The 26,687-nt window shown below is 44.9% G+C and overlaps 1 protein-coding gene across 2 annotated transcripts in view; it reads left to right on the top strand.

Annotated features, from left to right (window-relative positions):
* Positions 1-4,433: 4,433 nt before the first annotated feature.
* The window catches only part of PITHD1 (PITH domain containing 1), a 39,392-nt gene continuing 17,138 nt past the window's right edge, over positions 4,434-26,687 (top strand). The window contains exon 1 of one of the 2 annotated variants that reach the window (XM_077296149.1): positions 4,434-4,666. In XM_077296149.1, coding sequence (XP_077152264.1) covers positions 4,481-4,666 — 186 coding nt within the window. In that variant the 5' untranslated portion in view covers positions 4,434-4,480. The remainder of the gene's footprint in view (positions 4,667-26,687) is intronic. The other variant, XM_077296148.1, reaches the window with a different exon arrangement.

Here is a 26,687-nt window from a genome sequence, read left to right as displayed (position 1 = left end):
CATACGGATTACATACGCAACATTACATGCGCAAAATATGCGACCACACATTGCCAACGGATTGCATACGGATCACCATTTCTAGATTTTTGATGCGTATTACGGCCGTGAAATACGGACCGTATTTCCCTACACTGAGTGTGACGCCGGCCTGAGAAGAAAGGGAGCGAAAAACAAAAATGCAATACCGAAAAAAGCTCCGAAGGTTAAGGGTTAAGTAAGTGCAGCGCCCCAGAGTCCTGGTCGTTGCAGTAGTGTCGTTCTTCCACCAGGGGGAGTGATATTACGTCCGAAGGTAATAAAGGAGTCCATCCTTCCAGGTATCACCAAACATACACCACATTTCACACTCCAATCCACCAGGGGGAGCCATGCTCCTATCTAGTAGGGCACTCCTCACAGAAGGGTAAAACTGGTGGTTTGGATAGAAAGTGAGTCAGACGCTGCCTGGGTTTGACCCAGTGAGTACCTGTCAGGCAGACAGGGGGAAAGGAGGAACATCTGAGCTGCAGACAGAGGGTCCCTGTCAGGGGTGGGATCCTGACAGAGGCCTAGCGGGATAGAAAGCTACGGAGCTGCGCCTGCCCGTGTGGCAGCATCCTAAGAAAGGACACGAAGAGAACTGTGTTGTAGAGAGTGAGAAACGAAGTCACAACACAAGGAGAAAACACCGGGAGGAGTTCTGTCCTGAGATAGGCAGCCTCCTTCTGAGGCGCGTAGCCGGTGGCCGGAACACCGAGGGAGTAATTGACTCTACGCATTACTTCAGAGACCGGCAGGACAGTCAATTCTAAGTTGGCTGCCCGACCTTAATACCTATGAAGACACAGTGGCAAATTGTGGGGGTCGGGGTGTCTCTAGGGTCCCTATAAACAAGCCTCAGGCCATCAGTCAAACGGGTTTGTCCTATCCATACCATCTGGGGGACAGAGAGAGAAAGACATCAGAAACATCCACGAAAGTTGTGAGGACCTTACCGAGTTGCTCAGCAGGGAGGGACTACAACACACAGGCGCTAGTAGGAAGGCTACTGATTTCCACCTGGATAAGGGGACTCTGGATTTGCCTTCGGACCCGCCGGACTCTGCCTACCGTGTGGTCTGCACCCTGGACTGTGGATGCTGAAGCTTCCAGTAAAAGGTAAAGAGACTGCAACCTTGTGTCCTCTTTATTCTCTGCACCTTACATCATCCACCATCACCATCGCCACTTCTGGGAAGCCCTGGGGATACACTTCACCTGTGGGAAGGTATACCATCTTGCTGCCATAACATCACCCCAGTGGACCCCTAAGCAGCGTCGGTCACCCTGACCGAATACCACAGGTGGCGTCACGAACCTTAGACAAACTGAACTCTTTTACTGGACACCCCTGAGGGCCACGGACCGGGTCAGCCACCGTGACATCCCCCGAACCGTAGGACCCGGTACCGAGTACCCCACGGCCCTAATGGGGGCGCTCCAACAATATATATATATATGTAGATTTAATTGTCTAAAATAATAATCCAAACTAAATATAAAATATTTTCCATAACAGTAGAAATTGTTGCCGATATCGCTGCAGCTATATATTGCTTTATATATTGCTGAGAGCAGATATTGATAAGGATATTGTTGAGAGTAGATATTGCTGTGGGTAGATATAGTTGTGAAAATTGCTGTGGGTAGTTATTTCTGTTGATATTGCTGCGTGTAGATATTGTTGTGGACATCCCTGCAGGTGGATATTGCTGTGGATATCCATGTGGGTAGATATCGCAGCATATATTGTTGTGGATATTGCTGCAGGTAGATATTACCACGGATATTGTTTTTGGTAGATATTCCTGTGGATATAGCTGAGGGTAGATATTCATGCTGATATTGCTGCAGAAATTCCAGAGGGTAATCATTGCTGCAGATATCACTGCGGATAGATAGTGCTGCAGTCTGCAGATATTGGTGAAGATAAATATTGCTGCGGCTATCGCCTGAGGTAGATATTGCTGCATTTAGGAATTGCTGCTAATATCACTGTGAGTGGATATTTTTGAGGATATCACTGAAGCTAAATATAGATGTGGATATCGCTGAGTGCAGATATTGCTACGGATAAGAATGCTCGTAGATATTGCTGTAAATAACATTGTTGGTAGATATTACTGAGGATATTACTGTGGGTAGATATTTCTGTGGCTATCACTGTGGGTAGATATTTCTGTGGCTATCACTGTGGGTAGATATTATTGTGGCTATTACTGTGGGTAGATATTTATGTGGCTATCACTGTGGGTAGATATTTCTGTGGCTATCACTGTGGGTAGATATTATTGTGGCTATCACTGTGGGTAGATATTATTGTGGCTATCACTGTGGGTAGATATTTCTGTGGCTATCACTGTGGGTAGATATTATTGTGGCTATCACTGTGGGTAGATATTTCTGTGGCTATCACTGTGGGTAGATATTCTGGCTATCACTGTGGGTAGATATTTCTGTGGCTATCACTGTGGGTAGATATTAGTTTGGCTATCACTGTGGGTAGATATTTCTGTGGCTATCACTGTGGGTAGATATTTCTGTGGCTATCACTGTGGGTAGATATTATTGTGGCTATCACTGTGGGTAGATATTTCTGTGGCTATCACTGTGGGTAGATATTATTGTGGCTATCACTGTGGGTAGATATTTCTGTGGCTATCACTGTGGGTAGATATTCTGGCTATCACTGTGGGTAGATATTTCTGTGGCTATCACTGTGGGCAGATATTATTGTGGCTATCACTGTGGGTAGATATTTCTGTGGCTATCACTGTGGGTAGATATTTCTGTGGCTATCACTGTGGGTAGATATTACTGTGGATATCACTGTGGGTGGATATTTCTGCAGATAGATATTACTGCGGATATCACTGTGAGTAGAGATTACTTACTACACACCCCCCTTTGAAAAATTAGGAACACAAAACGTGCGTCAGTGGCCGTAAGCAGGGCTGAGGGCGTTGTGACTAATTATGGGTAAGCAGGATTCATCTATTATGGCAGCACGTTTCTGGCACTTAGGACATATACGGTCCTTTTACCATTTGTTACCAGTCTTTTGCTGCTTTTGTTTATAGATCAGTTATTTTGTATTTTTCCTGCTCCCCTCTGCCATACTTTGACTCCCACTCCCTCCTTTGCCTACCTTCATGTCTCCTCCATAGTTTCCTCAATGTTTGTCATTTATTGTTTGCTTGATGCAATTTTTATGTGACATTCTAATAAAATGTGTTTTTATTTGTATTATACTTTGTTGGATTTCTATGTACTCCATCTTTTCTTTGGTTGGCAATATTATTGGGAGTATTTCAGAGACCTATTATATACCTTAATATGCTCTCGGCCTCAGTATATTTATTGTGCTTTTTGATTATTGTCTCCGTGGACATCACTGTAGCTACGCTCACATTTGCGTTGCGTCGGGCGCAGGTTCGGCGACGCATAGCGATGCATGCGTCATGCTCCCCTATATTTAACATGGGGGCGCATGGACATGTGTTGTCTTGCGTTTTGTGATGCATGCGTCATTTTTGGCGCAAGCGTCAGAACGCAGAGGACGCTGCATGTTGCATTTTTTTTGTGCCCAAAATCAAGCCAAAAATGGACGCATGCGTCACAAAATCATGCGTTTTTGCATGCGTTGCGTCGATGCCCAACAACGCAAATGTGAACGTAGCCTAAGGCCGGAATGACACATGCGAGAAATACGGCCTAGTCTCGTATGTTCATACCAGGCCCTGCCGCCGGCTCTCGGGAGTGGAGCGTGCTGCTCCATGTATTGCTATGTGGCCGCACACGCCGTTCCTGAGTTCTGGGTGCAGTGCCGGGTATTAACATGCGAGACTTAGCCATATTTCTCACGTGCCATCCCGGCCTTGTAGATATTGCTGCAGACAGATTTTACTGCTGACATCACTATGGGTAGATATCGGTGTCTCTAGATATTACTGTGGATGTCGCGGTTTGATATTGCTGCAGATATTACTGCGAATGTCACTTTCTGTATTGATAGCGATTTGGTGCAGATAAATAGCACTTCAGGTAGATATTGCTGAGTGGATATTTATGAGGCTATCGCTGCACGTAGATATTGATAAGGCTATCGGTGTGGGTGGAGAAACTACATGAGAACAGTTGCCACAGCTGCAGCCATACTGCACTCGGATGTCCCAGACAGTGGCACACGCAGGGCACTCGCACCCCTAAGACCAGCCATGTTGGCAGCTATACTAATCCCTGCAGGTGCTTCTCGCCAGCAATAACGTGTAGGTGACTGACGAGGAGCAGCACGTGTGACGCTTTCCCATTAGGTCAGGCGCCAAGTGCCAGAGCGGCTTGTGATTGGTTGCACCTGATGACGTTCCTGAGAGTACCAAGATGGCCGCTTAGCGGGGACTATATATAAGAGGAGTCGCAAGATGGCCGAGTACACGTTCAGATTCAGAAAGCAGAGACTATGTCGCACAGTCATGGTGGAGGCTGCGCCTGTGGGGCTGAGCGGCTTGAGACGCCGGAGCGGGGGCTGGAGTATGGACTCTACAAGAAGATAGACTTGCACAAGCTGCAGTGCCTGAATGAAAGCCTGGAGGGCAGCGGGAAGGGAGTGTTCAAGGCCTGGGAAGAACGTGGAGACCGGAGCCGGGTGACTGACTTATGCCGTTATCCTGTAGTGTGTGCAGTCAGGTGGCCGCTGCATGACCACGTGTGCAGCCGTGTGTACAAGCTGGTGACTGGAACGTTGTCATTAGCAACCTGTCATTACAAAGTGAAAGCTGTGGTTTCTATGGCAACACCATAATTCCCAAACCCACAGTCCACCATCTTGTCTCCTTCCATCATATACTGGTGGCCTGTAGTGAATGTAGGTGACGCCATACTGATCACCACAGCTACTCCTAATTCATCTGGTGTCTGATGATTACCTTTAGTATATGATAAGGCCTGACATTGTGGCCAAAAACTCTGGCGGCTTTTTGTACCAGTGTTAAACAATTAGCCTGATTTTGGAGGCAGTCTGGTATTATTGGCCACATGGCTTCCATAGCTACTCCGCCTCACTCCAGGACCAGTCATTATTAACCCCTGTACCCCCAGGGTGGTTTTCATGGTAATTTTTACAATTCTGACCACTGTCCCTTTATGAGGTAACACAACTCTGGAATGCTTCAGTGGATCCCACTGATTCTGACATTGTGTGTGGTTTTTTTTTTTTTACATTGTACTTCACGATAATGGCAAAACTTCATCGGTATGACTTGCGTTTATTTGTGGGGAAAAAAGATAGAGTTTGGAAAATTTTTCAATTTTCTAACTTTAAAATGTTATGCCCTTTAAATCAGATGTCACACTAAGTAGTTAATAAATAACACATCCCACATGTCTGCTTCAAATTAGCACAATTTTGGAACTTTTTTTTTTTTTGGTTAGGACGTTTTAAGGGTTAAAAGCTGAACAGCGATTTGTTTTTGTAAAATATATCTCTATCTCTTATCTTGTGAGTCTTTGGCCCACATCATATTTGAAGTCACTCTGAGGGGCCTATATGATAAATAGCCATTCTAAAAACTGCACCCCCTCAAGATCCTCCAAACCACATTCAGCAAGTTTATTAACCCTTTAGGTGCTTCACAGGGAATTTAAAAAATAAAAAAAATTAACACTTTTTTTTTTAACGAAAAATTTACTTCAAATCCAAATTTTCTTTTTATTGACAAAAAAGGTATTAGGAAAAAATGGACCCCAGCATTTGTTGTGGATTTTCGCCTGAGCATGACAATACCCCGTATGAGGCAGAAAACCACTTTTTGGCCGCATGGCAGAGCTCAGAAGGGAACGAGCAACATTTGACCTTTTGAATGCAGTTTGCTGGAACAATTGGCGGATGACATGTCGTGTTTGTAGAGCCCCTGATGTGCCTAAACAGTGAAAATCCCCCACAAGTGACACCATTTTGGAAACTAGACCCCTCAGGGAACTGATCTAGGTGTGTGGTGAGCATATTAAATGCTCAGGTGCCTCACAGAAGTTTATGTTTAGCAGTAAAAATAAAAAAAATCAAATTTTGCCCACTATTATTTTCATGAGGGAAACATGAGAAATTGCACCATACAATTTGTAGTGCAACTTCTCCTGAGTACGCCGATACCCCATATGAGGGAGAAAACTACTGTTTGGGCGCAGGGCTCTGAGGGGAAGGAGTGCCATTTGACTCTTTGAATGTAAAATTTCCTGGAATCATTAGGCACATCAGGGGCTCTCAAAATGGGATATGTCTGCTAAACAGTGGTGTCCCCATTTTGGAAACTAGACCCTCAAGGAATGTATTTTGATGTGTGGTGAGCACCTTGAGCCCTCAGATGCCTCACAGAAGTTTATAACGTTGAGCCATGAAAATAATAAAATCACACTTTTATCGTAAAAATGATATTTTAGCCCCTCTTTTAGCATTTTCATAAGGGTAACGGGAGAAATTGCACCATACAGTTTGTTGTGCAACTTCTCCTGAGTACGCCAATACTCCATATGTATGGGAATCGGGTACAAACTGGGGCTGAAATTCAGTCCTGACATTTGAAATCGCACAGGCCCGTGCTGTCCCCATGAACCAAATGGGATATATTACTAATATTACACTGGATGGAGGAAAGCAAGACTTTCTGCAAGACCAACATTTCTAATGAGAACTGTGGCCTGCTGGGTAAGTGACGGAGTCAGCAACTTTGTGCTCCATCACAACTCTTCACAGTATGGGTATCTTGAGAACACTGATTCTGTTAGCAATGTATTAGACAAGGCAGCCCATGACCAGACGGGCTCTTCTGGCACTTGCTAGATGGTCAGTCCGGCCCTGTGGGGAATACTACTTTTGGGGCACCGTGCAAAGCTCAGAAGGGAAGAGGTGCCATATTGGAGTTCAGATTTTGCTGGAATGGAATGAGGGTGCCATGTCACATTGGCAGAGCCCCTGAGGTGCCAGAACAGAAATCCCCTATATGTGAACTCATTTTACAAACTACACTCCCCAAGTAATTCATCTAGGGGTGCAGGGATCATATTAACACCACATGTGCCTCACAGAATTTTAGATTACTGAGCGGTGAAGAATGAATAAACTACATTTTTACCACTAAAATGTTGTTTTTAGCCCAAGCTTTTATTTTTTCTCAGGGCTAATAGGAATTTATTTTTTATTTTTTTCCTCTGAGTGCACCAATACCCTACATGTAATCGGGGAAATATATTTCATGCACAGTGCAAAGCTGAGGGCAAGGAGTGCCTGATTTTATCGCTATGGTTTGCAGGTGCCATGGCCCACTGGGAGAGCCCATGAGGCAGCAGAACTCGCCATAAGTATCCCCATTTTACAAACTACACCACTCAATGAATTAATCTAGGGGTGCAGTGATTATACTTTATCACAGAATTTTATACCATTGGGCAGTGAAGACAAAATAACTACACTTTTACCCCAAAATTGTTTTGACCCCAGATTTTATCTCCACACAAGAAGTGGGTAAAAAATGGCATCAAAACTTGTCCCACGATTTCTACTGAACACTGCAGTATGTGGCTGTGCAGTACTACTTGGCCATATGGAGAGATTCACTAGTTGCCTCCTGGAGCGCAGATTTTCGCAGTTTGTGGACTCCATATACAAAGCCCCTAATTGGTAGAAGAGCAGAATTTCACCCCTCGCCCCCCATTTCGGACACTGTACCTCTTTGGGAATTTATCTACAAGTGTAGTGGTGATTTTTGACTTCATGGGTATTTTCCAGAAACAAGCAGCAGTGGATGTTGCTGAGTGAAAATTGCAAGCTGCCAATGTAGTGACCAGTGCATTATGCCCAACCCGTGCTTCTGGAGGCATAAACTCGTAAGTTACGTGGGCTCTCATCACTTCAGAAATGCCAAATGTGGACGCAATATGTTTAGGTACACTGAGGGGGCATTTGGATTTGGGAGCAGAGAATGTGCTGAATTTCTTTTGGCAGGTGAGGAGCCATTTCACTTTTCCAGAGCCTTTATGCTACCAATAACGTGGAAGCCCCCTATATTTTCATTAACAGATGATGGACCTGAGTGGGGACTTGCGTTTGTTTTTGTTTTTTGGATTCAATTGAAGCATTTATCGGAACATTTTACATAACGTTTGGGATCACATTTATCCGGTGCTCTACATTTACCACTTTTGGGTTTCCATCTACATCTGAGTGTGATTCAGCTGAAACCCTTTGAGGGATCCATTCAGTATAGTGAGGCAGCAGAGTTAGGCTGCCGTCACACCAGCAGTATTTGGTCAGTATTTTACATCAGTACTTGTAAGCAAAAACCAGGAGTGGAACAATTAGAGGAAAAGTATAATAGAAACATATGCACCACTTCTGCATTTATCACCCACTCCTGGTTTTGGCTTACAAATACTGATGTAAAATACTGACCAAATACTGCTAATGTGACGGCAGCCTTACTCTGGACTCCATCTGGCCTCTGTTCAGTGGTGTCCTTTTCAGAACTGCACAAAACTGTGGCCAACGGTGCTTTTATGCTATCCTAAAAAGACGGACATCGCCAGATCACATGTCAGTCGAAGTCCACAGTGCCACTATATGCCTCATTTTATGGACTCTTCTGCCAGAGGTTTCATCTGAATCGTGTTTCAGAAATTTACACGGAAACCCCGATGCAAGTGCCGAGCCTTACTGCGATCTTTGGGAGTCCGAATGAAAAAATCAACAGCAGGTGATTTTTTTTTTTTTATTTTTTTTTTACTCTTCTCCTCATGCAGTATAAGTGATTGGGGGACTTTGTTCTTTGGGTCGGTGTGCTTACAGCGCTGCTAGATTTACCGCATTATTCAGACTATAAGATGCACTTTTTTTTCCCCAAAATGTGGAGGAAATTTTTTTTTTTTTTTGGGGGGGGGGGTGTCTTATAGTCTGGATGTATGGACTCTGGCTGAGTTGGGGGAGCAGTTACGGCAGAGCATCGGGTCACAGGAGGCTGGAGTCGGCGGTTCCGGCTAATTCCTGTGCCCGCTGCTAAAAAGAGATGAATATGCTCTACTTGCCACGCCCCTGAGCATGGAGGGCATTGAATATGCATTTTTCTGGCATCCTGGTATGATTGGTCTAATCAGAAAAGGTTAAAAAAAAATTCCTCCACTCCCTTGCAGTGTCCTGCTCTGGTGCCAGCAGCTTCCGGAATACTCACCAGGACTGCTCATTGCAGAGAGCGGTGAGTATCCATTCCTCTTCAGCAGTGCGCAGTGTCAGCCGTAGCCTTACGGCTGTGGCCGGCGGTCATGTGTGCTCATACTTAAGAGAAATGAATATTCAGAATAGGAGCAGGAGGGAGCGGAAAAAGTTAAGTGTGAAGGTTTTTTTTTTTTGTTTGTTTTTTATGGGGCCATTTATACCAGAAAAAGGATGGGACCAATCATACCAGGACTGGGATGGTGCCAATCCTACCAGAATGGGGATGAGGGGACCATATATACCAGGATAGGGGATATTAAGTACAGAATTGACTTTTTATTTTTGTAAAACTTTTTTGCTTCAACTTTTTTTTTTTTTTTTTTTTTTTAATTTCCTCCTCTAAAACCTAGGTGCGTCTTATAGTCCGGAAAAAAATACAGTATAACACTGTATTTTTTTTATGTTTGGATGCTGTCACATACTAAAAGACTTTTTTTTTTTTTTTTTTTTATTGCAAAAAATGCATCACCATATTTTCAGTTAGTGTTTCCATATTTTGGCCTAGTCATGTGAGTTGTGTTTTGTGGGACGAGTTGACTTGGCAGTTTTATTCTTCGGGTCAGTATGACTACAGTGATGCCTCATTTGTTTTGGCGCTTTTACACAAAAACTATTTTATAGACCAAATAATTATTTCTTTACACTGCTTCATTATGAGAGCTATAACATACCGTATTTTTCGGACTACAAGACGCACTTTTTCCCCCCAAAAAAAGGCGGGAAAATGGGGGTTGCGTCTAATAGTCGCAATGCAGGCTTACCGTGGCGGCAGAGGTGTGGCAGCAGAGGTGCGGAGATGAGGAGGAGCAGTGAGCGGGGTCCCTTTTCCCGGTGAGGTGATGCAGCAGCCCGGTAAGGCAGCAGAGCCGGGTGAATCCTGTTATCGGTGGGTGCGGCCATCTTCCTGAGGCCGCGCGTTCGCAGATGGAGCTCTGCTGCCCGGGGCTTCAGGAAAATGGCCGCGGGATGCCGCGCGTGCGCAGATGGGGATCGCGGCGGCCATTTTCCTGAAGCCCCGGGCAGCAGAGCTCCATCTGCGAACGCGCGGCCTCAGGAAGATGGCCGCGCCCACCGATATCAACAGGATTCACCCGGCTCTGCTGCATTACCGGGCTGCTGCATCACCTCACCGGGACTTTGGACTCTGTATACCGTACTCCATCCTTTTGCTTCTCAGGATGGGTGCAGCAAGGTTCAGGAAGGATCTCGTGGGCACATGGACTGGAGATGATGGAGGTAGTGGTGTACATTGTGAAGCGAGTATTCCACAGGAGATCAGATGTCTGAGTCCTTGCCGCTTCCCGACGCTCCTCAGCACCGCATGGCACGGCCGGCTCTCCGCCTCCAGCAGGGCTCGCAGCAGTACAGAGGCGCTTTTCCCGCAGTGTCCGGTCATGGCGGCTGTGTCTCGGTAGCGGAGCTCCTCACTTATTACCGGCTTCTGAAATAATTATTGCGCTGAGGAGCGCCGGGAAGCGGCAAGGACTCAGACATATGAGCTCCTGTGGAATACTCGCTTCACAATGTACACCACTACCTCCATCATCTCCAGTCCATGTGCCCACGAGATCCTTCCATCACCTCACCGGGGAAAGGGACCCCTCTCACGCCATACCTCTCACTATGCCTCCTCATCCCAGCACCTCTGTCGGTAACCACTGCTGCCACCCTCCCATGGACACCAGGCCGTGGCGTCGCCCACCTAAGCAGGAAGGGACCCTGCTCAGTTGCACGCCGTACCGCATCACCCCACCTCTGCCGCCACCATGCCTCCTGTGACCCTGCTCTGCCACCACCAGCCCTCAGGTAAGATACTGTAAATTCGGACAATAAGACGGACCCCCATCTTATAAAAAAATCTTTTTTTCTGCAATTTTCACCCCAAATTTGGGGTGCGCCTTATGGTCCGGTGCGTCTTATAGTCCGCGAAATACGGTATTTTTTTTTTTTTTTTTAGCTGATGGAGCTGTATGGCAGCTTTGTGGTTTGTTTTGTTTTTTTTTTTTTATTTATTTTTTGTGCGCCGGACAAGATGACTTTTTCAGCTGTACCATATTAACCCCTTAACGACCTTTGACGCATACGCTGCGTCATGAAAGTCGGTGCCAAAACGACCTATGACGCAGCGTATGCGTCATGGAATGATCGCGTCCCTGCAGATCGGGTGAAGGGGTTAACTCCTATTTTACCCGATCTGCAGGGAGAGGGGGAGTGGTGCTTCAGCCCAGGGGGGGTGGCTTCACCCCCCCGTGGCTACGATCGCTCTGATTGGCTGTTGAAAGTGAAACTGCCAATCAGAGCGATTTGTAATATTTCACCTAAAAAACTGGTGAAATATTACAATCCAGCCATGGCCGATGCTGCAATAACATCGGCCATGGCTGGAAATACTAAAGTGCCCCCCCCACACCCACCGATCGCCCTCCGTTAGTCCTCCGGTCCCCTCCGTCCGCCTGCCGGCTCCCCCGTCCTGCTGTCCGCTCCCTCCTTGCTCAGATCCCCCCCCCCTGTGCTCCGATCACCCCCCCTGTGCTCCGATCCACCCCCCCACCACCCCTTCATACTTACCGATCCTCCCGGTGTCCGGCCGTCTCCTCCCTGGGCGCCGCCATCTTGGAAAATGGCGGGCGCATGCTCAGTGCGCCCGCCGAATCTGCCATTCGGCAGATTCCTTACAGGTACATTTTGATCGCTGTGGTAGGTTCTATCACAGCGATCAAAATAAAAAAAAATAATAAATAACCCCCCCCCCCCCTTTATCACCCCCATAGGGACAATAATAAAATAAAGATTTTTATTTTTATTTTTTTTCCACTAGGGTTAGGGTTAGAACTAGGGTTAGAACTAGGGGTAGGGTTAGGGGTAGGGTTAGGGTTACGGGTAGGGTTAGGGTTATGGCATGTGCACACAGAGCGGATCGGATCGGCCGCGGATCCGCAGCGGATTGGCCGCGGATCCGCAGCGGATTGGCCGCGGATCCGCAGCGGATTGGCCGCGGATCCGCAGCGGATTGGCCGCGGATCCGCAGCGGATTGGCCGCGGATCCGCAGCGGATTGGCCGCGGATCCGCAGCGGATTGGCCGCGGATCCGCAGCGGATTGGCCGCGGATCCGCAGCGGATTGGCCGCGGATCCGCAGCGGATTGGCCGCGGATCCGCAGCGGACCGGCCGCGGATCCGCAGCGGACCCGCCGCGGATCCGCAGCGGATTGGCCGCGGATCCGCAGCAGTTTTCCATCAGGTTTACAGTACCATGTACACCTAAGGAAAACCAAATCCGCTGTGCCCATGGTGCGGAAAATTCCGTGCAGAAACGCTGCGTTGTATTTTCCGCAGCATGTCAATTCTTTGTGCGGATTCCGCAGCGTTTTACACCTGTTCCTCAATAGGAATCCGCAGGTGAAATCCGCACAAAAAAACACTGGAAATCTGCTGTAAATCCGCAGGTAAAACGCAGTGCCTTTTACCTGCAGATTTTTCAAAAATCGTGCGGAAAAATCTCACACGAATCCGCAACGTGGGCACATAGCCTTAGTGTTAGGGTTGGAATTAGAGTTAGGGTTGGAATTAGGGCTAGGGTTTGAAATAGGGTTAAGATTAGGCTTGTGGTTACGGTTACGGATAGGGTTAGGGGTGTGTTGGGGTTACAGTTGTGGTTAGGGTTGGGATTAGGGTTACGGTTGGGATTAGGGTTAGGATTAGGGTTGGAATTAGGGTTACGGGTGTGTTGCGGTTAGTGTTGTGGTTAGGGGTGTGTTGGGGTTAGGGTTGTGATTAGGGTTATGGCTACAGTTGGGATTAGGATTAGGGGTGTGTTGGGGTTAGTGTTGAAGTTAGAATTGAGGGGTTTCCACTGTTTAGGCACATCAGGGGTCTCCAAACGCAACATGGCGCCACCATTGATTCCAGCCAATCTTGCGTTCAAAAAGTCAAATGGTGCTCCCGCCCTTCCAAGCCCCGACGTGCGCCCAAACAGTGGTTTACCCCCACATTTGGGGTACCAGCGTACTCAGGACAAACTGGGCAACAACTGTTGGGGTCCAATTTCTCCTGTTACCCTTGCAAAAATAAAAAATTATTTGCTAAAACATAATTTTTGAGGAAAGAACAATTATTTTTTATTTTCACGGCTCTGCGTTATAAACTTCTGTGAAGCACTTGGGGGTTGAAAGTGCACACCACACATCTAGATAAGTTCCTTCGGGGGTCTAGTTTCCAAAATGGGGTCACTTGTGGGGTGTTTCTACTGTTTAGGCACATCAGGGGCTCTGCAAATGCAATGTGACGCCCGCAGACCATTCCATCAAAGTCTGCATTTCAAATGTCACTACTTCCCTTCCGAGCCCTGACGTGCGCCCAAACAGTGGTTTACCCCCACATATGGGGTATCAGCGTACTCACAACAAACTGGGCAACAAATATTGGGGTCCAAATTCTCCTGTTACCCTTGTGAAAATAAAAAATTGCTTGCTAAAACATCTTTTTTGAGGAAAGAAAAATGATTTTTTATTTTCACGGCTCTGCGTTGTAAACTTCTGTGAAGCACTTGGGGGTTGAACGTGCTCACCACACATCTAGATAAGTTCCCTTGGGGGGTCTAGTTTCCAAAATGGGGTCACTTGTGGGGGGTTTCTACTGTTTAGGCATATCAGGGGCTCTGCAAACGTAACATGATGCCCGCAGACCATTCCATCAAAGTCTGCATTTCAAAACGTCACTACTTCCCTTCCGAACCCCGACGTGTGCCAAAACAGTGGTTTACCCCCACATATGGGGTATCAGCGTACTCAGGAGAAACTGGACAACAACTTTTGGGGTCCAATTTCTCCTGTTACTCTTGCAAAAATAAAAAAATTCTGGGCTAAAAAAATATTTTTGAGGAAAGGAAACACATTTTTTATTTTCACGGCTCTGCGTTATAAACTTCTGTGAAGCACTTGGGGGTTCAAAGTGCTCACCACACATCTAGATTAGTTCCTTGGGAGGTCTAGTTTCCAAAATGGGGTCACTTGTGCGGGAGCTCCAATGTTTAGGCACACAGGGGCTCTCCAAACGCGACATGGTGTCCGCTAATGATTGGAGCTAATTTTCCATTCAAAAAGCCAAATGGCGTGCCTTCCCTTCCGAGCCCTGCCGTGCGCCCAAACAGTGGTTTACCCCCACATATGGGGTATCATCGTACTCAGGACAAACTGGACAACAACATTTGGGATCCAATTTCTCCTATTACCCTTGGGAAAATAAAAAATTCTGGGCTAAAAATCATTTTTGAGGAAAGAAAAATTATTTTTTTATTTTCACGGCTCTGCGTTATAAACTTCTGTGAAGCACCTGGAGGTTATAAGTGCTCACTATGCATCTAGATAAGTTCCTTGGGGGGTCTAGTTTCCAAAATGGGGTCACTTGTAGGGGAGCTCCAATGTTTAGGCACACAGGGGCTCTCCAAACGCGACATGGTGTCCGCTAACGATTGGAGCTAATTTTCCATTCAAAAAGTCAAATGGCACGCCTCCCTTTCCGAGCCTTGCCGTGCACCCAAACAGTGGTTTACCCCCACATATGAGGTATCGGCATACTCAGGAGAAATTGCCCAACAAATTTTAGGATCCATTTTATCCTGTTGCCCATGTGAAAATGAAAGAATTGAGGCTAAAAGAAATTTTGTGTGAAAAAAAAGTACTTTTTCATTTTTGCGGATCAATTTGTGAAGCACCTGGGGGTTTAAAGTGCTCACTATGCCTCTAGATGAGTTCCTTGGGGGGTCTAGTTTCCAAAATGGGGTCACTTGTGGAGGAGCTCCAATGTTTAGGCACACAGGGGCTTTCCAAACGCGACATGGTGTCCGCTAACGATGGAGATAATTTTTCATTCAAAAAGTCAAATGGCGCTCCTTCCCTTCCGAGCCTTACCATGTGCCCAAACAGTGGTTTACCCCCACATGTGAGGTATTGGTGTACTCAGGAGAAATTGCCCAACAAAATTTAGGATCCATTTTATCCTGTTGCCCATGTGAAAATGAAAAAATTGAGGCTAAAATAATTTTTTTGTGAAAAAAAAGTACTTTTTCATTTTTTCGGATCAATTTGTGAAGCACCTGGGGGTTTAAAGTGCTCACTATGCTTCTAGATAAGTTCCTTGGGGGGTCTAGTTTCCAAAATGGGGTCACTTGTGGGGGAGCTCCAATGTTTAGGCACACAGGGGCTCTCCAAACGTGACATGGTGTGGGCTAAAGATTGGAGCCAATTTTTCATTCAAAAAGTCAAATGGCGCTCCTTCCCTTCCGAGCCCTGCCGTGCGTCCAAACAGTGGTTTACCCCCACATATGAGGTATCAGCGTACTCAGGACAAATTGGACAACAACGTCCGTGGTCCAGTTTCTCCTTTTACCGCTGGGAAAATAAAAAAATTGTTGCTAAAAGATCATTTTTGTGACTAAAAAGTTAAATGTTCATTTTTTACTTCCATGTTGCTTCTGCTGCTGTGAAACACCTGAAGGGTTAATAAACTTCTTGAATGTGGTTTTGAGCACCTTGAGGGGTGCAGTTTTTAGAATGGTGTCACTTTTGGGTATTTTCAGCCATATAGAACCCTCAAAATGACTTCAAATGTGAGGTGGTCCCTAAAAAAAATGGTTTTGTAAATTTTGTTGTAAAAATAAGAAATCACTGGTCAAATTTTAACCCTTATAACTTCCTAGCAAAAAAAAAAAAATGTTTCCAAAATTGTGCTGATGTAAAGTAGACATGTGGGAAACGTTATTTATTAACTATTTTGTGTCACATAACTCTCTGGTTTAACAGAATAAAAATTCAAAATGTGAAAATTGCGAAATTTTCAAATTTTTTGCCAAATTTCCGTTTTTTTCACAAATAAACTCAGAAATTATCGACCTAAATTTACCACTAACATGAAGCCCAATATGTCACGAAAAAACAATCTCAGAATCGCTAGGATCCGTTGAAGCGTTCCTGAGTTATTACCTCATAAAGGGACACTGGTCAGAATTTCAAAAAACGGCAAGGTCATTAAGGCCAAAATAGGCTGGGTCATGAAGGGGTTAACTTAGATTCGTCTTTTTGTTCGTTGGTATATGAAGCATTTGTTTTTTGCCATTTATTTATTTATTTTATATGGTGTTCACTAAAGGGGTTAAGTATTGGGACAGTTTTAAAGGTCAGGCCGCTGCGGACGCAGCAATACCAAATGTGTACTTTTATTGTTTATATATTTGCTTTCACATTTATAGATAAAATATCTTGTTGTTTTAAAATTCTTATAATTAAAAAAAAAATCTCTTTAAAAAAATATATATGCAAAAAAAAAACTTAGTCCCACTATGGGACAATCCTTTTTTGCAGGCTGATTTCTTCTACACATGAGGATGCAGCAGGACCCCCATGCCATAGAAACTGTCAGCTCTGCACTGACACGGAAAGTTGCTCATCATGCGCTGGATGGATAGGTTCTCTTTAAGTGGTGAACAAAATCCAAAGCTTTGAAGGACAACAGAGTATGGGAATTGGTGACACTAAATGTGCTTTTAGTCAGCTATGAGGATATCCAGAAAAGGACCAAGTCTTTGATGCAAGGCAATGAACGGATTTGTAGTATGAAGCAATACTATTAAAGGAGTAGTATAGAAAATTGCCTATTAGCATTGGCAGCTAATAGGTGATTTGTAACTTTGGGGAGGGAAGAACCTGGGTTGTACACTGCTCAAAAAAAAGAAAGATAACCCTAAAATACCACATCCTAGATATCACTGAAAAATTCCAGTTGCAAATCTTTAGGCTCTGTGCACACGTTGTGGATTTTGCTGCGGGTCTGCAGCAGTTTCCCATGAGTTTAGAGTACAATGTAAACCTATGGGAAACCAAAAACTCTGTTCCCATGCTGCGGAAAAAACTGTGCGGAAACGCAGCAGTTCACATTCCGCAGCGGTTTTACACCTGCTCCATAATAGAAAATCGCAGGTGTAAAACAGCAGTGGAATCTGCACAAAAACCGGTTGTAAATCTGCAGGAAAGTTTTTGCCCTGCGGATTTATCAAATCCGCTGCAGAAAAATCCGCAGAGGACCATTCTACGTGTGCACATAGCCTTTTTCATTACGTAGTAGAATGCGTTAAGAACAATAAAACATAAAAATGATCAATGTAAATCAAAATGAATATCCCATGGAGGTCTGGATTTGGAATGATAAAGTGAAAAATCAAATTACAGGCTGATCCAACTTCAGTGGAAATGCCTCAAGACAAGGAAATGATGCTCAGTAGTGTGTCCTTCACGTGCATGTATGACCTCCCTACAGCACCTGGGCATGTTCCTGATAAGGCAGCTAATATTCTCCTGAGGATGTTCTCCCAGACCTGGATTAAAGCATCAGTCATCTCCTGGATAGTCTGTGGTGCAACATGGCTTTGGTGGATGGAACAAGACATGATGTGCTCGATTGGCTTCAGGCCTGGGGAACGGGCAGGCCAGTCCATAGCATACATGCCTTCATCATGCAGGAACTAGCCATATGCAGCCTAGCATTGTCATGCATCAGAAGGAACCCAGGTCCCACTGCACCTGTGTATGGTCTCAAAGTGGGTCTGAGGATCTCATTTCAGTGCCCAGTGGCAGTCAGAATACCTCTGGCTAGCACATGGAGGAATGTGCAGCCCTCAAGAAAAAAAAAAAGCCTCCCCACTGCAAAACTGATCATGCTGGTGGAGGATGTTACAGGCAGCACACCGTTCTCCACAGCATCCCTAGACTGTCACATGTGCTTAGTGTGAACCTGCTCTCATCCATGAAGAGCACAGGGCACCAATGTCAAAACTGCCAATCTTGGTGTTCTCTGGCAAATACCCATTGCCCTGCACAGTGTTGTGCTGTAAGCACAACACCCACTTATGGACGTCCTGACAGTTTGAGCCGGCACATGGATGTTGGTGGCCTGCTGGAGGTCATTTAGCAGGGCTCTGGCACTGCTCCTCCTGTACCCCCTTGCACAAAGGCTGAGGTAGCAGTCCTGCTGCTGGGTTACCTTCCTACGGCCCCCTCCACATCTCCTGGTGTACTGGCCTGTCTCCTGCTATCTGCTCCATTCTCTAGACACTCTGTTCAGACACAGCTACCCTTCTTGACACAACTTGCATTGATGTGCCATCATGGATGAGCTGTACTACCTGAGCAACATCTGTGGGTTGTAGATTCTGCCTCATGCTACTCTACCTGTAAAGGTGAGACCAATGACCAAATGCAAAAGTGACTAAGGGTATGTGCACACGTTGCAGATTTGACTGGAAATTTCTGTGCAGATTCTTTCCTCTCGCCAGAAAATGCAGGTGCGTCTTTGCTGCATGCAGATTTGTATGCGTTTTTGAAAGCGAAATAAAGATCTATTATTGAACAAAAAAAAATTATTGTCATTTCTGGTCCAACTTCCTCTTTAATATTTGTCCAACCCACACTTCGTTACACACAGACGGAAAGAGATAGATATAAATATAGATAGAAAAAAATCTGCGTTAGGCCGGGGTCACAATTTACGAGCAACTCGTACTAGTCTCGCACCTCAATACCCAGCTGCTGGCACTCGGGACAGGAGCGTTCAGCTACATAGAAATTCATGCAGCCGCACACTCCGGTCCCAGTGCCGGCGGCAGTGCCAGGTATTGAGGTGCGAGACTCATGCAAGTTTCTCACTGTGTGACCCTGGCCTTAAACGCAATATCTGTTTAACCCCTTCCCGACCTTTGACGCATACGCTGCGTCATGAAAGTCTGTGCCAATCCGACCTATGACGCAGCGTATGCGTCATGGAATGATCGCGTCCCTGCAGATCGGGTGAAAGGGTTAACTCCAATCTCACCCGATCTGCAGAGACAGGGGGAGTGGTGCTTCAGCCCAGGGGGGGTGGCTTCACCCCCCCCCCGTGGCTACGATCGCTCTGATTGGCTGTTGAAAGTGAAACTGCCAATCAGAGCGATTTGTAATATTTCACCTAAAAAAACTGGTGAAATATTACAATCCAGCCATGGCCGATGCTGCAATATCATCGGCCATGGCTGGAAATACTGAAGTGACCCCCCCCACACCCACCGATCGCCCCCCCCAGTCCTCCGTTATGGGGTCCGGTCCCCTCCGTCCGCCTGCCGGCTCCCCCGTCCTCCTGTCCGCTCCCTCCTTGTTTGGATTCACCCCCCCTGTGGTCCGATTACCCCCCCTGTGCTCCGATCCACCCCCCCACCACCCCTTCATACTTACCGATCCTCCCGGTGTCCGTACGTCTCCTCGCTGGGCGCCGCCATCTTCCAAAATGGCGGGCGCATGCTCAGTGCGCCCGCCGAATCTGCCAGCCGGCAGATTCCTTACAAGTACATTTTGATCGCTGTGGTAGGTTCTATCACAGCGATCAAAATAAAAAAAATAATAAATAAACCCCCCCCTTTATCACCCCCCTAGGTAGGGACAATAATAAAATAAAGAAAATATATATATTTTTTTTTCCGTTTTCCACTAGGGGTAGGGTTAGGGGTAGGGTTAGGGTTATGGCATGTGCACACAGTGCGGATTTGGCCGCGGATCCGCAGCGGATTTGGCCGCGGATTTGGCCGCGGATCCGCAGCGGATTTGGCCGCGGATCCGCAGCGGATTTGGCCGCTGCGAATTCGTAGCAGTTTTCCATCAGGTTTACAGTACCATGTACACCTATGGAAAACCAAATCCACTGTGCCCATGGTGCGGAAAATTCCGTGCAGAAACGCTGCGTTGTATTTTCCGCAGCATGTCAATTCTTTGTGCGGATTCCGCAGCGTTTTACACCTGTTCCTCAATAGGAATCCGCAGGTGAAATCCGCACAAAAAAACACTGGAAATCTGCTGTAAATCTGCAGGTAAAACGCAGTGCCTTTTACCTGCAGATTTTTCAAAAATCGTGCGGAAAAAACTCACACGAATCCGCAACGTGGGCACATAGCCTTAGGGTTAGGGTTGGAATTAGAGTTAGGGTTGGAAATAGGGCTAGGGTTGGAAATAGGGTTAAGATTAGGCTTGTGGTTAGGGTTACGGATAGGGTTAGGGGTGTGTTGGGGTTACAGTTGTGGTTAGGGTTGGGATTAGGGTTAGGGTTGGAACTAGGGTTACGGGTGTGTTGCGGTTAGGGGTGTGTTGGGGTTAGGGTTGTGATTAGGTTTATGTCTACACTTGGGATTAGGGTTAGGGGTGTGTTGGGGTTAGTGTTGAAGTTAGAATTGAGGGGTTTCCACTGTTTAGGCACTTCAGGGGTCTCCAAACGCAACATGGCGCCACCATTGATTCCAGCCAATCTTGCGTTCAAAAAGTCAAATGGTGCTCCCTCCCTTCCAAGCCCCAACGTGCGCCCAAACAGTGGTTTACCCCCACATTTGGGGTACCAGCGTACTCAGGACAAACTGGGCAACAACTGTTGGGGTCCAATTTCTCCTGTTACCCTTGCAAAAATAAAAAATTACTTGCTAAAACATCTTTTTTTGAGGAAAAAAAAATGATTTTTTATTTTCACGGCTCTGCGTTGTAAACTTCTGCGAAGCACTTGGGGGTTGAATGTGCTCACCACACATCTAGATAAGTTCCTTGGGGGGTCTAGTTTCCAAAATGGGGTCAATTGTGGGGGGTTTCTACTGTTTAGGCATATCAGGGGCTCTGCACACGTAACATGATGCCCGCAGACCATTCCATCAAAGTCTGCATTCCAAAACGTCACTACTTCCATTCTGAGCCCCGGCATATGCCCAAACAGTGGTTTACCCCCACATATGGGGTATCGGCGTACTCAGGAGAAACTGGACAACAACTTTTGGGGTCCAATTTCTCCTGTTACTCTTGCAAAAATAAAAAATTCTGGGCTAAAAAATATTTTTGAGGAAAGGAAACACATTTATTATTTTCACAGCTCTGCGTTATAAACTTCTGTGAAGCACTTGGGGGTTCAAAGTGCTCACCACACATCTAGATAAGTTCCCTTGGGGGTCTAGTTTCCAAAATGGAGTCACTTGTGGGGAGTTCCTACTGTTTAGGCACATCAGGGGCTCTGCAAACGCAACCTGACGCCCGCAGAGCATTCCATCAAAGTCTGCATTTCAAAACGTCACTACTTCCCTTCCGAACCCCGACGTGTGCCAAAACAGTGGTTTACCCCCACATATGGGGTATCAGCATACTCAGGAGAAACTGGACAACAACTTTTGGGGTCCAATTTCTCCTATTACCCTTGGGAAAATAAAAAATTCTGGGCTAAAAATCATTTTTGAGGAAAGAAAAATTATTTTTTATTTTCACGGCTCTGCGTTATAAACTTCTGTGAAGCACCTGAGGGTTATACGTGCGCACTATGCATCTAGATAAGTTCCTTGGGGGGTCTAGTTTCCAAAATGGGGTCACTTGTAGGGGAGCTCCAATGTTTAGGCACACAGGGGCTCTCCAAACGCGACATGGTGTCCGCTAACGATTGGAGCTAATTTTCCATTCAAAAAGTCAAATGGCACGCCTCCCCTTCCGAGCCTTGCCGTGCACCCAAACAGTGGTTTACCCCCACATATGAGGTATTGGCGTACTCAGGAGAAATTGCCCAACAAATTTTAGGATCCATTTTATCCTGTTGCCCATGTGAAAATGAAAGAATTGAGGCTAAAAGAAATTTTGTGTGAAAAAAAAGTACTTTTTCATTTTTGCGGATCAATTTGTGAAGCACCTGGGGGTTTAAAGTGCTCACTATGCTTCTAGATAAAGTTCCTTGGGGGGGTCTAGTTTCCAAAATGGGGTCACTTGTGGGGGAGCTCCAATGTTTAGGCACACGGGGGCTCTCCAAACGCGACATGGTGTCCGCTAAAGATTGGAGCCAATTTTTCATTCAAAAAGTCAAATGGCGCTCCTTCCCTTCCGAGCCCTGCCGTGCGCCCAAACAGTGGTTTACCCCCACATATGAGGTATCAGCGTACTCAGGACAAATTGGACAACAACGTCCATGGTCCAGTTTCTCCTTTTACCCTTGGGAAAATAAAAAAATTGTTGCTAAAAGATAATTTTTGTGACTAAAAAGTTAAATGTTAATTTTTCCCCTCCATGTTGCTTCTGCTGCTGTGAAACACCTGAAGGGTTAATAAACTTCTTGAATGTGGTTTTGAGCACCTTGAGGGGTGCAGTTTTTTTAGAATGGTGTCACTTTTGGGTATTTTCAGCCATATAGAACCCTCAAAATGACTTCAAATGTGAGGTGGTCCCTAAAAAAAAAAATGGTTTTGTAAATTTTGTTGTAAAAATGAGAAATCACTGGTCAAATTTTAACCCTTAACTTCCTAGCAAAAAAAAAAATTGTTTCCAAAATTGTGCTGATGTAAAGTAGACATGTGGGAAATGTTATTTATTAACTATTTTGTGTCACATAACTCTCTGGTTTAACAGAATAAAAATTCAAAATGTGAAAATTGCGAAATTTTCTAAATTTTCGCCAAATTTCCGTTTTTTTCACAAATAAACTCAGAAATTATCGACCATTGGAACACCAAATTTGAAGCTTTTTCTTTGTCCTTTGCTCCATTTTCGTAATAATTCGATACATGCTTTGCACACTATGTGTGGTGCCCAAAACTTGTCTTGGTCCCCAAGCATAACCCCAAAATAGGCAAAATACACTTTTTTTACGAAGTCTGTTATGTTTCTTCTATGTTTTGGCAGTGTGTATTCACCACAAATGTAACAGAATGAGTCTGGATCGTTAAGACAACTTCTACTTGATGAGTTCATGCTTTTCACTGGAAAACAGACAACAACATAAAGTTAGTGCAAAAATCAAGCTATGAACAAACTTTTAGAACCCTAATTAACACAAAACTATATTGAGAACTGCTCAGTTCAAGTACTAATCCAAAGAAATTAATGAGATGATGCGTCGCATTTACCAACAAGTGCTATAAATAAGATACCAAAAATGTCAAAAACTTGAGCCAATCTGGCAAAACTGATAGCATATTCAGAATCGGCACCCCAAAAATACCCCAAATTCATTAAAATATTTTGGACACCAGAAAAAATTTTTTTTTTTGTTGACGTGTTATTAATCCTATAGTAATGAGAGTTAAAGACAGCCAGAAAAAATTATTTTAATAATCTTAATTTCGCCATACTTACAACCACGCCTAATTCCTGCAACGCCCTCAACCGCCTGCAAAAAAACAATAACCCAACCATATACTCCGTCCGACACGGTCCAATTAATAACTAGTGTCCCACGACGATCTCCCCTATAGAACAGTGACATTAGGAGATATGACCGCTCTATAGGGCCTCCAGTGACAAACTGACAGACAATGGCTCTTGCAGTGCATCACTGAAGAGGTTACTTCAATTCATTGCTCTCACTTTATGGCAATGCTGTGGGAATTTTCCCATCTAGCAGTGCCGCAAGTGACAGTATGAACTAGACTGTACTCACAGCGGTGGAGGGGTACAGTGCGGAAGGATACCTTCTGTCATTGTATCCCGGAGCCCCTGGTGAGCGGTCATATCAGCTGATGTGGCAGCTCTCCACGGGAGATCGTCATGGGACTATCGTTATTACATGGATTACTGTGGATCAGGGAGTATATTGTTTATTTAAAAACAAATTTTTACAGGTGAGCAATGGCTTCGGGATCAAGGTGATCGAGTATGTACTCTGTGGTGTGTGTACTGTATGTTCTGTATGATTTTTTTTACACTGGAACACAGTAGCCGGATGATGGGACTATACTGTCCCATCATCTGGCTACCTGTCACTGAAGCAGACATAGCTGGATGGGATTAGTAGTCCCATCGGACGATGCCTGCCTACACACAGCCCCGCGATCCCCGCACAGACACACACCACCTGCCCGGAGAGACTCTGCCAACTCTTCCCCCTCCCGATCTGCAGCGTTTCTCGTACCTAATTCTGCAGCAAAACCGCAGATACTGCTTTTTTTGCAGCAGATTTCACTGAATCAGTGGGTGCAGAAACGCTGCAGATCTGCAAAAAGAATTGACATGGTTTTTTGTTTTTTTTAACATGCCGCGTTTTTAGTGCAGAATTTTCTGCACCATTGGCACAGCATTTCTTTTTTTCTTTTCTTTTTTTTTTTTTAGCAGTGTAGCTGGTTGAGGAGTGTATTGGATGAGAGCTGGGAGGGCATTTTAAGGTGAACAGGAGTTCAAGGAGTTTTGTGGCCAATGGGACTAGTGATATGGGGCGATGGCTGGACGGAGATACAATTGGGTCCAAAAATATGTGGACAGTGACATGTTTTGGCATTTTAGCTGTTTACTTATACCTATTCAAGATGGTTATATGTTCAATATGGGCTTAAAGTGCATAATTTTGGCTTTAATTTGCGGGTATTCACATCCTAATTGGAGTAAGTGTTTAGGAATTACAAGTTTTCAATATGTAGCTGCCTTTTGTGTTTATTTTGGTCCCTTAAATCATACAATTATCTTAAAAGCTTTAACCCCTTTACCCCCCAAGGGTGGTTTGCACGTCAATGACCGGGCCAATTTTTACAATTCTGACCACTGTCCCTTTATGAGGTTATAACTCTGGAACGCTTCAACGGATCCCGGTGATTCTGACATTGTTTAATCGTGACATATTGGGCTTTATGATAGTAGTAAAATTTCTTTGATATTACCTGCGTTTATTTGTGAAAAAAAATAGAAATTTGGCCAAAATTTAGAAAATTTCGCAATTTTCCAACTTTGAATTTTTATGCCCTTAAATCAGAGATCTGTCACACAAAATACTTAATTAACATTACCTACATGTCTACTTTACATCAGCACAATTTTGGAACCAAATTTTTTTTTATAGGGAGTTATAGGGGTTAAAAGTTGACCAGCAATTTCTCATTTTTACACTTTTTTTTTTTTTTTTTTTGGGACCACATCACATTTGAAGTCATTTTGAGGGGTCTATATGATAGAAAATAACCATTCTAAAAACTGCACCCCTCAAGGTGCTCAAAACTGCATTCAAGAAGTCTATTAACCCTTCAGGTGTTTCACAAGAATTTTTGGAATGCTTAAATAAAAATTAACTTAACTTTTTTCACAAAAAATTTACTTCAGCTCCAATTTGTTTTATTTTACCAAGGGTAACAGGTGAAAATGGACCCCAAAAGTTGTACAATTTGTCCTGAGTACGCTTGAAACCCGATATGTGGGGGTAAACCACAGTTTGGGCGCATGCCAGAGCTCGGAAGGGAAGGAGCGCCATTTGACTTTTCAATGCAAAATTGACTGGAATTGAGATGGGATGCCATGTTGCGTTTGGAGAGCCCCTGATGTGCCTAAACATTGAAACCCCCCACAAGTGACACCATTTTGGAAAGTAGACCCCTTAAGGAACTTATCTAGATGTGTGGTGAGCACTTTGACCAAACAAGTGCTTCACAGAAGTTTATAATGCAGAGCTGTAAAAATAAAAAATATTTTTAAACATAAATGATCTTTTCGCCCCCAATTTTTTATTTTCCCAAGGGTAAGAAGAAATTGGACCCCAAAAGTTGTACAATTTGACCTGAGTACGCTGATACCCCATATGTGGGGGTAAACCACTGTTTGGGCGCAAGGGAGAGCTCGGAAGGGAAGGAGCGCCAATTGACTTTTCAATGCAAAATTGACAGGAATTGAGATGGGACGCCATGTTGTGTTTGGAGAGCCACTGAAGTGCCTAAACATTGAAACCTCCCAAAAGTGACACCACTTTGGAAAGTAGACCCCCTAACGAACTTATCTAGATGTGTGGTGAGAACTCTGAACCCCCAAGTGTTTCACTACAGTTTATAACGCAGAGCCGTGAACAAAAAAAAAATTTCCACATTATTTTTTAGCCCCCAGTTTTGTGTTTTTCCCAAGGGTAACAGGAGAAATTGGACCCCAAAAGTTGTTGTAAAAATTTGTCCTTAGTACGCAGATACCCCATATGTTGGGGTAAACCCCTGTTTGGGCACATGGGAGAGCTCAGAAGGGAAGGAGCACTGTTTTACTTTTTAACTGCAGAATTGGCTGGAATTCAGATCGGTTGCCATGTCGCGTTTGGAGAGCCCCTGATGTGCCTAAACAGTGGAAACCCCCCAATTAAAACTGAAACCCTAATCCAAACGCACCCCTAGCCCTAATCTCAACGGTAACCCTAACCACACCCCTAACCCTGACACACCCCTAATCACAACTGTAAATGTAATCCAAACCCTAACTTTAGCCCCAACCCTAATGGGAAAATGGAAATACATTTTTTTAAATTTTTCCCTAACTAAGGGGGTGATGAAGGGGGGTTTGAGTTACTTTTATACCAGGTTTTTTAGCGGATTTTTATGATTGGCAGCCGTCACACACTAAGACGCTTTTTATTGCAAAAAATATTTTTTG

This window comes from Ranitomeya variabilis, chromosome 3 (genome assembly GCF_051348905.1).
Source record: "Ranitomeya variabilis isolate aRanVar5 chromosome 3, aRanVar5.hap1, whole genome shotgun sequence".
Classification (NCBI taxonomy): Eukaryota; Metazoa; Chordata; class Amphibia; order Anura; family Dendrobatidae; genus Ranitomeya; species Ranitomeya variabilis.
Note: the sequence above shows the minus strand (reverse complement) of the source record. Positions and strands in the feature narration are given on the sequence as shown.